Source organism: Phaseolus vulgaris, chromosome 8, assembly GCF_000499845.2.
Source record: "Phaseolus vulgaris cultivar G19833 chromosome 8, P. vulgaris v2.0, whole genome shotgun sequence".
NCBI lineage: Eukaryota > Viridiplantae > Streptophyta > Magnoliopsida > Fabales > Fabaceae > Phaseolus > Phaseolus vulgaris.
The window spans coordinates 19,088,610-19,102,479 of record NC_023752.2 but is presented as its reverse complement, the minus strand read 5'-3'; the positions used below and the strand labels follow the sequence as shown (position 1 = coordinate 19,102,479).

The following is a 13,870-nucleotide window of genomic DNA, read 5'->3' as shown; positions in this document are numbered from 1 at the left end:
TTGTGGGTAATGTTAATGATTCATCTCATAAAAAATTTTCAATTTTTCTTTTTTTTGCAAATATATATATCAAATGGATGTCAATTATGTTTTTAAATGATACTTTAGAAGTATACCTTAAGGAACTTGCGAGTTATGTTATTGAGAGTAAGAAAGATAAAGTCTATAGATTGAAGAAAGCATCATACATTTTGAAGGAGGCTCCAAGGTCTCACTATAAGAATATTGATTCATATTTTGCCAAATGACTTTTAGATATGCCTATTTGAACACACTTTATATATTAAATCTATTGAGTATGGAGATACTCCACTACAATAAAAAATGGTTTTAACGGGGGTTTATTTTTACATTATCCAAGGTTAAAACCTCTATTAAGTCATTTATTCAAGGTTGCAGTTTCCCCTGCTAAACCATCTTAAACCACATTAAAAGTCATTCAAAACCCTTGTTAAATATCATGGGTTTAAGAATCTTCGTAAAATACCATAGGTTTCAAAACCTCCGTTAAATACCATGGGTTTAAGAACCTTCGCAAAATATCATAAGTTTCAAAAAATTTTGTAAAATAACTTTCCGTCTGAAATAACCTTCAACCCTATTTTCCATCATCTCTAACAATCCTTCTAACTTCTCTCTTCCACCGTAGACACATTGCTCTTCGGCACAGATTCAATGGCCACCACCGATAGTTCTAACCAGGAATCACAATTCAGCCACATTTATGTCATATTAAATTTAAGAAGAAGAAACACTAAATAAGACATTATCTTCTTCTTACTACAATATTGCTTCTTCCATCACCTTGTTGCCCCAACTTAGGAACTAGAGGTTATCACTGATTTATATTGTTTCTGTTTCAAGTTCATGTCAATTTTCAATTACTTTAATCTACATTCTTGAGGAAAAATAAAAGTAAGTTTTCAAGGGTACACTTTATTTAGTATTTTGTAGAATTGAAGAGAAGAATATGTAAACTAAAGATAGAAGGAGTTTCTAATAATTGAAATGATTAACAAACAATTTAAGATGTTTCAACAAATAGAGAATGCTTGGGGTTTTGGGATAGGCTATGTGATAGAAGGTTTATGAGACTATGTGAAGTAGTTACTTTTATATAAAAAGGTTGAAATATCTTTTAAGTATTTTATTTTATTGAATTTATTTATTGTTGATAAAAACAAATATTAGGGTTTTAAAGGAAAGAAATATTAAGATTTTATAAAAGTAAAGTAGTTACTTTTATATAAAAAGGTTGAAATATCTTTTAAGTATTTTATTTTATTGAATTTATTTATTGTTGATAAAAACAAATATTAGGGTTTTAAAGGAAAGAAATATTAAGATTTTATAAAAGTATTAGAAGATTTTAAGGATACAATGTTTGACCACTAAAACAAAAACAAGTAGGTTTAAATATTTTACATAGATTCAGACAGAAACCTTTAACAAACAGAAACTAAAAGGAATGATAAACACAACTGAATCTCCTGGAAGCCAGACTTTGCATTAGTCTGCTAATTGTCGTCAACTTTAGCCCTCGTGTTCATAAGAATCTGCCCAGTATATGATTCCAGATATTTTAATATTGTTTGGTTTATATATAAATGTATATAATGTAGTGAGTGTGAAGGTACCTTTCGCAGCATGGTGTTTTCATTGATCAACGTTGAAATTTGCTCTTCTAAATTGCTATTCTTCTCTTCCAACTCCACAGCACTTGATTCCAACTCATTTACGTAAACCTTTTTCCTTTCACGGGCTTGTTGAGCAGAAACTCTGTTCCTTAATAACCTGTTTGTGTCGTCAAAAGTCATGAACTAGTTTCTCAGATTATTTTCTTTTAACTTCTTAATATTTTTATTCGAATTCACTCGTAACAAATTTTGTTTTGTCACTTGCTTATAAGTATTAAGATAAATTTACTAAATAATTTTGATTGTAGAAATGCATATGTATGTAGGCGATCTCACTTTATTATTTCCCCCACTCAGTAAAGATATCAAATAATTTCCCCTGACAATTTTTTAGTAATTATATTTTAAAAACTTTTAATTCTTTTTAATTTAAAAGACAATTACATGTATTTTTTATATTTCAAAAACAATAATAAACTATTAGTAGTCTATTAACTATATAACATTCTTAATATATCATTTTTATGTTGTTAATGTTAAGGCATGGAGGGGATATATGACATGAAATAAGTGAAGTCTAATTCCAAAAGTTATGTTATGGATAATTTATGATTTTTATGATAACACACAATGTCAAATTTTGGTTATTATAATCAAGTTACTTAGAGGGAAACAAGAGATGTATAAGATGAACTTACAAAAAAATTATCATAAGACTACTTAAAAGTTTTTTTTTATCAAAATTTGATGTTATTTAACAAGAAGATAATGTGAACAACATTAAATATTATTCGACAAAAACAAATAAAGTAGATTCCTATACTTCATGTTGTTTGGGCATTCCAAGTTGATTCTTACACAACGAACCAATTCCTTGTGTTTGAATGTTTAAATTTAACATTGTCAGAACTACAAAGTGATTTGAAAAGTTAAAGTTATTTGACACTTAACAAAAATAATTTTATAGAAAAAAATGTTGACATAAGTTAACCATGTTATGTAAAATCTTTTGACATCAGAACTTCGAACAAATGGTCTTAGCACTAGTATAAAATATCAATTTAACGATTCCATACAAAGACGGTTAAACTAAAACCATTGTTAAAAAAAGCGATGACAAACTTGTAATTATGAAGTCATTGGGTGGACTATCTTTAAAAATCATTTAGACCACATATAACGACAATTCTGTCGTTAATTTGAAGCGGCAAAGTGAAAGAAGATGGTTGTATTTAGAACCGTTGTTATTGTTGTGTTCGCAAATTTGAAATCCCGCCCACCCATTCTCTTTTTCCCCTTCACACTCATTTTTAGGTCTTTCATTCACACCTCACCACTGCGACTCTCTTTCCTTCCCATTTCACTCCTACTCTCTCTTTCCCTCTGCTTCACTCCTCTTGCTTGCGTTGTTTAAGTTGCAGGTGGGGCTTGCGTCGCTCTCTTTTTACGCTGCCGCACTCTACCTAGCGCCTCCTCGGAACTCCACCACCGCGAGCTAGCGTCACCGTGAGCCACCGCGAGCCAGCGCCACCTTGAGCCACTGCCTCCGATTGCAACAAACACCGCTCGGCAAGGAGCTCCATACAATAACGACCACCGCGCCCCCGCGCCTCCCATTGTGTCACGCCTCCCAGCATGGAGGTTCCCGCTCCGAAGACCTTCGTCACTGCTTTTCCTCACCGCCTAACATTTCCTCCTTGCTGCCCTGCTTCCTCCTTGCTCCTTCTTGCTTCTCGGCTTCCTTTCTTAGCTCCACTTTTCAAGTTAGTATGTTTTTATTTAAAATTTAATAATATATTAAATTTTATTTACTATATTTTGAACGTGTATTCTGAGTCTGGTGGTATCCGACCTTTGGCAATTTTGATTTAGTTTTTAATACTTAAATATTATTTTTACATATTGAACGCATTGTTTCTGAGTCCTGAGGTGTCCGACCTTCGACAATTCTGATTTAGTTTTATGATGAATTAGATAGTACATCTGATTACATATTGAACAAACTGATTTTGAGTCCGAAGGTGTTTGACTTTGATTTAGTTTTATAATGAATTAGATAGTACGTATGATTATTTATGAAACTTGTTGATGCTGAGTCTGGAGGTGTCCAACCTTCAACAATTTTAATTTTAATTTTCTTAGTTTATTAGTTCTATGGATCGAAGTTGAATTAATAAACCACGGATAAGTGATGCTTACGAAATAGGGGTGCAAGAATTCATATAGTTTGTATAACATAATGCCGTTAGTAGTAATAATGGAGTAAGAATAAGGTGTCCCTGTGTCAATTGTTTGAATGGAAGGATATTGAGTGTTTCCGAAATTAGAGAACATCTTGTATGTGATGGATTTTTGAAAACTTATACAACATGGACGTGGCATGGTGAATTGTTAGACTTGCCACGTGTGCACGGAGCTCCAGAGGAAGTTCATTTCTCAATGGACGATAGATTAAAAGACATGATTCGTGATGTGGGAGCAAAATCTTTTGCTAGTGCAGTTTTCAAAAATATGTCTAATGATCTAGAGACTCCTTTGTATCCTGGTTCAACTAACTTCACACGATTATCAACAGTGTTAAGGTTGATGAATTTGAAGGCAATGAATGGATGGACCGACAAAGGCTTTACAGAATTGCTCCAATTGTTGAAGGACAAGCTTCTAGAAGGAAATACATTACCCAATTAATTATGAGGCAAAAAAATCTTTGTTCGATGGGTATGGAATATAAAAAAATACATTCATGTCCTAAAGATTGTATTTTATACAAAAATGAGTATGAAGATTTAAGAAGATGTCTTAGGTGTGGTTTGTCACGTTATAAGGTTAAAGTTGGTCATAATGATGAAATTGATGAATTCACAAAGGAAGGTCCCCCTGCTAAGGTCGTTTGGTATCTTCCAATAATTCCAAGGCTTAAGCATTTGTTTGCAAATGCAGATGATGCTAAAACCTTAGGTGGCATGCAGAGAATAGAAAATGTGATGGACTACTTCGTCATCTAGCTGATTCTTTGCAATGGAAGAAGATTGATAAAGAATTTCCTGAATTTGGAAAATAATCAAGAAACTTAAGACTTGGATTGGCTACAAATGGAATGAATCCCTTTGGAAATTTAAGTAGTAATCATAGTTCATGACTCATTTTGTTAGTGATTTACAACATACCTCCTACTTTGTGTATGAAGCACAAATACATGATGTTATGTATGATGATTAAAACAACCTGGAAATGACATAGATGTTTATCTTAATCCATTGATTGAAGATTTGAAATTATTGTGGAATAAAGGGGTTGATGTGTTTGACACATTTAAGAATGAATCTTTCTGATTACATGCGATGTTATTTTGTACTATCAATGACTTCCATGTATATGAAAACTTGTCAGGTTATAGTGTGAAAGGCCATAGAGCATTTCCAACATGTGAAGAGAAGACATCATATGAGCCGTTGAAATACGAAAGAAAAACCTGACATCGTATATTTCTAAAGAAATACCATCCGTATCGTAGATTGAAAAAAGCTTTTAACGGATACCAAGAATGACATTTGTCCCACTCCCTTAAGTGACCTTCAAATTTATGAAAAGATAAAAAATGTTAATTTGACTTTTGGAAAAATGAAGAAGAAGCAAACTGTGAGTGAAATATGGAAGAAGTGATCAATCTTTTTTCATCTTTCGTATTGGTGTAAGTTAGATGTCAGACACTATACAAATGTAATGCACATAGAAAAGAATATGTGTGACAATCTAATAGGAACATTTATGAACATTAAAGGAAAAACAAAGGATGGTGTGAATGCATGTCTGGATTTGATTGAGATGAATATACGAGAGGAATTGGCACCGTGAGAAGTTGGTAAACGTACATATTTGCCTGCAGCGTGTTACAATTTCTCAAAGAAAGAGAAAACAAGTTTTTGTGAATGTCTTAAAGGTGTTAAGGTACCACAAGGCTACTCTTCAAATGTGAAGAGTATTGTATTTATGAATGATTTGAAACTATTTGGCTTAAAGTCTCATGCTTGTTACATTCTAATGCAACAATTACTATCGGTGGCTATTCGTGGAATCTTACCAAAAAAAATTAGGCATATAATCACTCGACTATGTTAATTTTTCAATTCGATATGTAGTAAAGAGATTGAATCTAAGAAGTTGGATGAACTTGAAAAAGAAATTATTGTTATCTTGTGTCAACTTGAGATGTTTTTTCCTCCATCATTTTTTGATATTGTGGGCCATTTAGTTGTTCATCTTGTAAGAGAAATCAGATTATGCGGGCCTGTTTATATGCGATGGATGTATCCAATTGAACGATACATGAAAATTTTGAAGGGATATGTGAAGAATCAATGTCGTCTGAAAGCTTCCATTATTAAAAGATACATTCAGAAGAATCTATTGAGTTTTGTTCCGAGTACTTGTCAAAAGCCAAATCTGTAGGAGTTCCTGAAAAATATTGGCACTCTTGTAGATTTGATAAGTATATCTTCGAAAAGTGTACATGTCAAAAGCAAATCTAGAGAAGAGGTTTTGCAAGCACATTTGTATATCCTGAATAACACTGATGAGGTGTTACCACACTTAGATACACACAAAGGCATTGTGAAATATAAGAATCCAAGACAATAAGTAAAATGGGTGTTAATTGATCATAACAAAACTTTCATGTCATGGTTTAAGCAACAAAACATGAATGATCCATCAGCATCTGAAACATTAACATGGCTTGCAAACGGTCTCAAGTTTGATGTTTTATGTTGTTCTGGCTATTAAGTAAATGGTTGCTTGTTTTACACAAAGTCTCGAGATGATAGGAGTATAATGCAAAATAGTCATGTCACCTTAGAGGTAGAGTCTATGTAGTTTTCAACTTCAAAGGATCAAAATCCTGTTGTGGGATCAATGCCTTATTATGGTGTCATAGTAGAGATTTAGGAAGTTAATTATACCAAGTTTACTGTACCTGTTTTCAATGCAAGTGGGTTGACAATAAGACTGATGTCAAAGTTGATGAATCAAGAATGACTTTTGTTGACTTTCGAAAGATAGGTTATCATGACGAACCATTCATAATGGCATATCAAGCTTCCCAAGTTTGCTATATCCAAGATCCTATGTCTGAGCACTGGTTTGTTGTGCTACATGGAAAAAAACAACATAATAACCCACAAGATACAAACAATGACATTTGTGAGATTGAATCACTTACAAGAACGACAATCAATAAAGAGTACGAGGATGTTGCTGATGTTGTACATGCAACTCGAAATGATCATGACAAAGGAATATATATTTGTATGTGCATGTGTTTCACGTTTAGTTTTACAATATTTATTTTTTTATTATATTTCATATTCTTGATGCTTATCATATTTGTTTGATAACATGAACATGACATATGATAAAGTTCCTCGTTCAAGAACTGGTAGAGAACCTATAAAATTAAAGAGTATATGTAAGAAGATAAATAAAGGTGAAAAATATCATTTCCTATTGATGTCAACACTAGTATGGCCACTGGGCCATATGCAAAGAATTTTAGCAGTTATCTCTGAGTAGTTGCTCGTGAAAGGATCTCCATGTTAACTGATTCCTGGGATCACATGACCGAGCACGAGAGAAACATGATTTGGCAAGATATTCTGGTACGTAATTGTTTTTACTTTGTTCAATATGAAGTTATTTTATACTTTGTTCAATATGAAGTTTGTTTATGAACTAATTATCCCAAATAATGAGACACATTACGAGATCCCGAATATGGAAACCTTGAGAGCGATGGTTCTTTCTAATGTGAGTATCAAGTTTCGTCAGTTTAAATCAAAATTTACAACAGATTATATATATGGTGGAAGGAAAGGAAAAAATCCTTGTACAAAATATACATCCCTAGATGAAGAAACTTGACAACAATTTCTGAAGATTCGAGAAACTGAGAAATGGTAGGTTAATATCACTTATTTTATTTGGATGTAGTTTATATTAATGTATTATTAACTTGTAATTGGATGTGGGGTTGGGATTCAGTCATACTTTGGACCATCATCACATAGCAAGGAACAATCGTCCAGTCAACCTAGCCAGAAGTATTTGCCACAGTTACGACAACAGATAAAAGCTGAGGTAACTAAAGAGATTAGAGAAAGCTTAATAGAAGATTTTAATAAGCGGATGGATAGGGAGTTTGAAAAGCGGTGGGAGGGTTTAAGACTCTCGCAACAACCACCTACTATGGTATAAGATGACCCGCCTTCTATTAAGAAAGTCAACACTAAAGGGAGTTGTTTGGCGACTGATCTATTCGGGGATGACTTTGGCTCAACTAGCCAATGCGAGTTATATGTTGAGTATCTTTTACCCGATTCGTTGCCTTAGGTAAGTGTTATGAGGGGGTCACAATGTTACACAATGTGCCTCTTCCTTCTAATTTGATAAAGGTCACGGTGGATAAGGTTCTTTATGGTGATGTTGCGGTTCCTGTGTCGACATCAGATGTGACAAATTAGCAGAGGCATTACATAGTTTCATTGCTTGGTCTAGACATCTCATCAGACCTATATCAGGCTCTACGGTATATCTTTGCACTAATAGGATTATATATCAAATATATTACATTCTAACTAATTTAATTATTTGTTTGTTTGTTGATGAGTAGTAGGAACCTAAGACAAAACTACCTTTGCAAAAGAAGAAGAAAATTCTCCATTGATGATCCTATGGCAACATTGGTGGAAGTTGCTACAACTTTAGATACAACTGTTGTAGAGGTTCCATGGGATGCCAATGTTTTTGGAAGGCATAGTGATGTACCGTTGTTCTTTTACATGTCTGATTTGTTGGATCTTGCATCCGGAAATCAAGAGATTAACACAACAGTTCTGCAATTATGGATCATGTAAGTTCAATTATTAAAATCTTTATACTTTTGATTTATTATATATATTAGTACTAACTTATTGAAAGTTTGGTATATTTGTGGATTATGCTTCAATAAGGGGAAACAAGATATATATGGGTTTTTAGAACTTCAACTCATTCAATCACTTGGAAACAAGAAGTCAGAATCACTTGGATGCACCTTAAGGTATTTAAAGTATATTTGTTCACTCACTTTAATGTGTCTTATTCATTCATTTAATAACATTTATTTTCACATGCAGTGGCGATTTGGAAGTTATGAGTGCAGTTATTATGTTATGTAGTGGATGTCGACTATTATGCAAGCTGGAATTGATAGAGGTTGGGATCAGGTAATACCTCCATACAAAAAACACTTTAAAATTCAGGATTTATTATTCATGCACTAATTAAAAAAAAATAATAATTCAATGTCACAGTTTTTCAATGACCCACAACCGCTAGATTTAGAAGCATTGGAGTATGTGACGACAACGTGATCAAAATATTTTATAACCATGTATAACACCTTAGGATAGATAAATTATTAGAATGACATATAAATTTTTCATATATTATAGAAACTTTATGTAGAATGTTATATATACTTAATTTGTTGTATGTATTTTTCATATTTACATTATGGTATTAAATACTTTTATTTTTTGGAAATTGGATATTTTATGCAGATTTGAGTTGTCTATATATAAAATAAAACATTTTTTTTTAAAACGTAACATATAACGTTGGTTCCATCTGGAACCGTCTTTACAAATCTTGTTTCTTAACAATTACACACTTATAACGACGGTTCCAACCATCTTTAAAAATATATATTTTTTAAATTTCGCTTTTACTAGCCAAAGTAACGACGGTTGGATACACGTGTTGTTATAAATGATTTATAATGACGATTCCTCAACCGTCATTATAAATGACTTATTTATAACAACACTCAGAATAACGAAGTACTAATATTTATAACGAGAACCGTCTTTATATGTCATTTTTAACCATTGTTAATGTACCTTTTTGTACTAATGTAGCTAAATTTCTATAAGTATAAGTCATTTAATGTAAAAAAGATTAATGTCCAACATGTGATTCTAGGTAAACTAAATACATTGCATGCAAAAAGATTGAGAAAGCTTATGAGTGTTAAATAAAAGATCGCCTACTACATAAGTTTTAAAGAGTGAATGCTAGTTGTAAATCTTTTACAATGTTTAGTTTTTTTTTCTGCAAAATGATTGTGCTCAAACAATTTTTATCTTCGTGAAAGTTTGCCTATAACCTTTTAAACAACCTGTGTTGCATTGTCAAGATTGACATTGTGAATTCAAAAGGTGAGAAATGACATAATGTAGTGGTGTTTCATCTTAAGGGGAGATAAAGGATAAATAAGAGTGACTTTATATACTAAGGAGAGCCAAAAGTAGCAATGCAAGACACTACAAAAAGAATCATATTTACCAATGAATTTTTATTCACGGATATGAATGTGTAGGTAAATTCAACATTATCTACGAATCTGAATCCGTAGGTAAATTTAATATTAATAAAAAAATACTATTCACAGATCTAAATCCATACGTAAATTCAGCATTACTTACAAATTATTAGTCACATATCTTTGTCAGTAGGTAAATTTTTCATTATTCACAAATTTTATCCACAAATCTATATCCATAAGTAAATTCAATATTATCATTAATATAAATATTTTTATAAACAATAGTAATAATATTAAAAATACAAGTCTTAATAATTTTAATAATATAAATAATATTAATCATAATAATTACATACATAATTATATACATAATATTAAAAATATTATCTTGTGTTTATATATTATGATAAACAAAATAGAGAATGTCCAATTCAATTAAGTGGTGGAATCAAATAAGTCTTTTTGTCAATTATCTTATGGCAGAAATTATTGAACTAAATTACATGTTTGAAATGTTAAATTCTTAAGTTGAGAGAGTTGAACAGTAATTATCAACCATAATATTTAACTCAATATAACTCTTGATGGAATTGTTATCCAAATAAAGATCATGAACTATTTTCAAGAGAGTAGTTCGCGATGGGGGAAAATTATTGTTGGGAACATTAAGATTGTACAACTTCAAGATTATACAACCTCTTTGTATATATATAGCAAAAATATATGAAGTAATTTTCAAATCATTAAACAGCCTTTTTATTCAATTTTGTTTTAGAATTAATCTTCTATTTTAATTAGTTGTGCTTAAATCGGATGCCACACTAGAGTAATTTTGTTTTATATGCTATAAATAATAATATAAACAAATTCTGCGAAATGAGTATTTTTTTTGTTGGTAGTATGCATTATATATATTTTTTTATTTACAATAGAAAAGGTAGCACAATAATAGTTTTATCTTGTGTTTATATTAAAAAAATAAATGGAAAATAATATATAATATTAAAACAACAAATGAAAAATCATATATCAAACAATAAATAAAAAGTCATATATAATTAAGTGACAATTTTTTATTAATATATAAATTAAATATTTTTTACTTTATGCCTTTACAATGTCAACCAATCATTTTCAGGTTGTTTGTTCAGAAGTATAAATCAAAGACAAATTTCTCCAGAGGTTCAATATTTTAGTTTATACTTTTTAATGAAAGCTTGATATCAGATATATTGTATTTCCACGAAAATTATTTTATATTATGATAACCTTCCTTTTACACATTTTTTCTTTCTTTTATTTTTAAATTTAATCAACAAATTAAAAGTTACTAAATTGACTAAATATCAAATGAACATGCTCATATAAAAACCATTCTTTATTAAGTTTAGGCTTAATTATTTCTTGGTTATATTATTCATTTACTTCATCTAATTTAATCTCATTAAAATGTTAAATCAACTTCTTTAATTTTTAAAAATTCAACAATGTTACAACTTTATATCCAATTCACAAATTTTTTCTGACAGTTTTAATTTACGCATAAATTTTTTGTAACCAATGTAAGTTATAAAACTAGCCACCTTAATTTAAACAATCAAAACGATCATATTATTGTATTTTTAAAATTAAAGAACTTGAATAAACTTGTAAAAGTCACATTGTTTCATTTTTAAAATTGAAAAGTTGATTAAAAGAAGACTAAATTGGACATAATAGGTAAACAAATAACAGAATGAGAAGTAATTAAGCCTGAAGTTCAAAATTTAACCTGCATTACTTTTATTTTTCTGCTAAAATATGAAGTACGTAGCTAGGTTTGGCATTCTTTTGCAGTTGCATATATATAAATGTATTTGAGTACATACCTCTTGTGCCGTCTATGCTCTTTCTCGAGAGGGTTTCTTCCTTGGCGACGTTTTCCAGAGAAACCAGAATAATGTATATGTGGATCTGTCAAGTTACTTTGATTAACATTACTGCTACATGGATTTGTTGCTGCAGAATCAACACTCAGTGCAGCTTCCACATCTGGAACCGTGAACACATCTTCATCGCTATCTTCTGCATTAGATAACAAAACCATTTGTCTTTCACCCGGAAGAAAAAAATTAACTGCAAGAGGTACCCTTTTGATCTTATGCCTCTAAACAGGGAAAAACTCAGATATATAGCTTTCTGAGATTCATCATTGTTCTTAGTGTTGAAGTTTCACGTAGACTATTGTAGTAAAATTCAAAGATTTAGGATCATAACTACATTTTCTTCATGTCTAGAACCATGTTAAAAGTGAAGTTTAAACTCAACTTAATTCCGTAAAACCGATCTAAACTATAAGATTTAAGTCCAATAATTAAAAAGTAAATAACGTCTCACCTACCATTTTGGAGTATCTTAGTAGAAGTAGGTATGGGAGGGAAAGAGATGTGTGAAGAAGAGGGAGGTGTGGAAGAGGAGGGTGTTTCTCCTTCTTTGATCTTCAAGGGTGGAAAAGGAGTGTTGTTGTTGTTGGTGTTTGCCTTAGTCTCTATAGGAAGAGACATGATCTGTTTTGCTGTTACGTATCTGATATTTATTATTTAGAGAAAGGAATTTGAATGCAGGAAAAGGAGTACTTGAGTTTGTTTGCAGGGATGATGGAGTCTCTCTTTGATAGAAGATATAGAAGATTGCCATAATTTAATAGAAGGATGGGGCCAAAAAGTTTTGGTTCATAAATGAACACGTTGATGTGTATACAACCAACACTTTCCTACTGTTTCTGTGTTTTCGTACATCAAGTTTACTGTATACGTACTGCGTTTTTCGAATTCTTTCTCACATACCATGGATTCATTTTTTTCCCCCACACATGCACACTTTATTTAGGTTAAAATTTTGTCGTTGGAAACACAAATGCTCACTTTGGTTGAGCTAACATCCTAAACTTTGAGTTGGTTTTTAAATTTTTCCTTTTGTGTTTTGATTTATTAAATAATATAATAAAGAGGAAATATTGGAGAAAAAAAATTATAAAAAAAATAATTGAAAAAAATTGTTTGGAGGAAATATTGAAATTAATTTTAAAAATAATAATAAGAATTAATTATATTTAATAACTGTGTAGGATTTAATTATTTACAGAAGTAAAAATTAGTTAAATAAATATTCAAAAAATAGATAATTTTTTAACAACAGAAATTTTGTGGAAAAAATAAAGGATTGTAAGAAAATAATGAAATGTATGTGATAGTTAAATTTATTCAGTAGTTAAAAATATATTAATTTTAAAAAATAATTGTTTGTAACATAAATTTAGAGAAATAAATTTTTTCATAAATAATAAATTTAAAGTCACATCTTTTAAGGAAATATAAATTTTAAAAATATGTACATATGTAAAATTTATGAATAAGTAGAAGAAAAGAAAGACTTGTAAAAAAAATATTGGAAATTTTTTTAAATAGTTGGTATTTTTGAGCTGTGTATATGTTCTTATCAGTTTAATATTTGATATATGTATTATTAATTCACACGATACTAAATTAATTTTTGAAGGAGAGATTCCAATATAATAGCTTGCTATTGGGAATCTTATGTGTCGCTAAAGTCTTGCACTATAGAATTGAGTCTGGCACACATAAAAAAAATAATTTTAAAAATATTGATACACTACAAGAAAACAAACAATTAGTTTCCAAATTCTTGCGTGGGTCATTTTTATCGGCCAAAATGACGAAAAATCTATGCAACAACGACATTCGACGCAAAACGACCCACGCATATGCGTCAGCTTGCGTTGGTCACGGCCCATGCATATGCGTCAGCTTGCGTTGGTCACGGCCCACGCATATGCGTCGGCCATGATAAAATTATTTATTTAAATTTATTTAAT

General features: G+C 30.7%; 1 protein-coding gene and 1 pseudogene across 1 annotated transcript; one reads left to right on the top strand and one right to left on the bottom strand.

The window, feature by feature from the left end:
• Window positions 1-1,322: 1,322 nt before the first annotated feature.
• On the bottom strand, window positions 1,323-12,650 carry LOC137825644 (transcription factor HY5-like). The gene is made up of 4 exons (XM_068631369.1): window positions 12,377-12,650; window positions 11,865-12,060; window positions 1,638-1,794; window positions 1,323-1,556 (listed from the first exon to the last, which is right to left on the bottom strand). Exons 1-4 carry the CDS (start codon window positions 12,537-12,539, stop codon window positions 1,518-1,520), a joined length of 555 nt encoding a protein of 184 aa, XP_068487470.1. The 5' UTR covers window positions 12,540-12,650; the 3' UTR covers window positions 1,323-1,517.
• A 788-nt stretch (window positions 12,651-13,438) lies between these two features.
• Window positions 13,439-13,620, top strand: LOC137827392 (U2 spliceosomal RNA; annotated as a pseudogene).
• The last annotated feature ends 250 nt before the right edge of the window (window positions 13,621-13,870 follow it).

Bases quoted from the DNA above. Each gene is read 5' to 3' on its own strand.
- LOC137825644 (XM_068631369.1), bottom strand. From the start codon at position 12,539: ATGTCTCTTCCTATAGAGACTAAGGCAAACACCAACAACAACAACACT. The intron at 1,795-11,864 runs GTATGTACTCAA...CGACACAAACAG, and splicing joins GAGCATAGACGGCACAAGAG to GTTATTAAGGAACAGAGTTT. The intron at 1,557-1,637 runs GTACCTTCACAC...TATACTGGGCAG, and splicing joins AAAACACCATGCTGCGAAAG to ATTCTTATGAACACGAGGGC.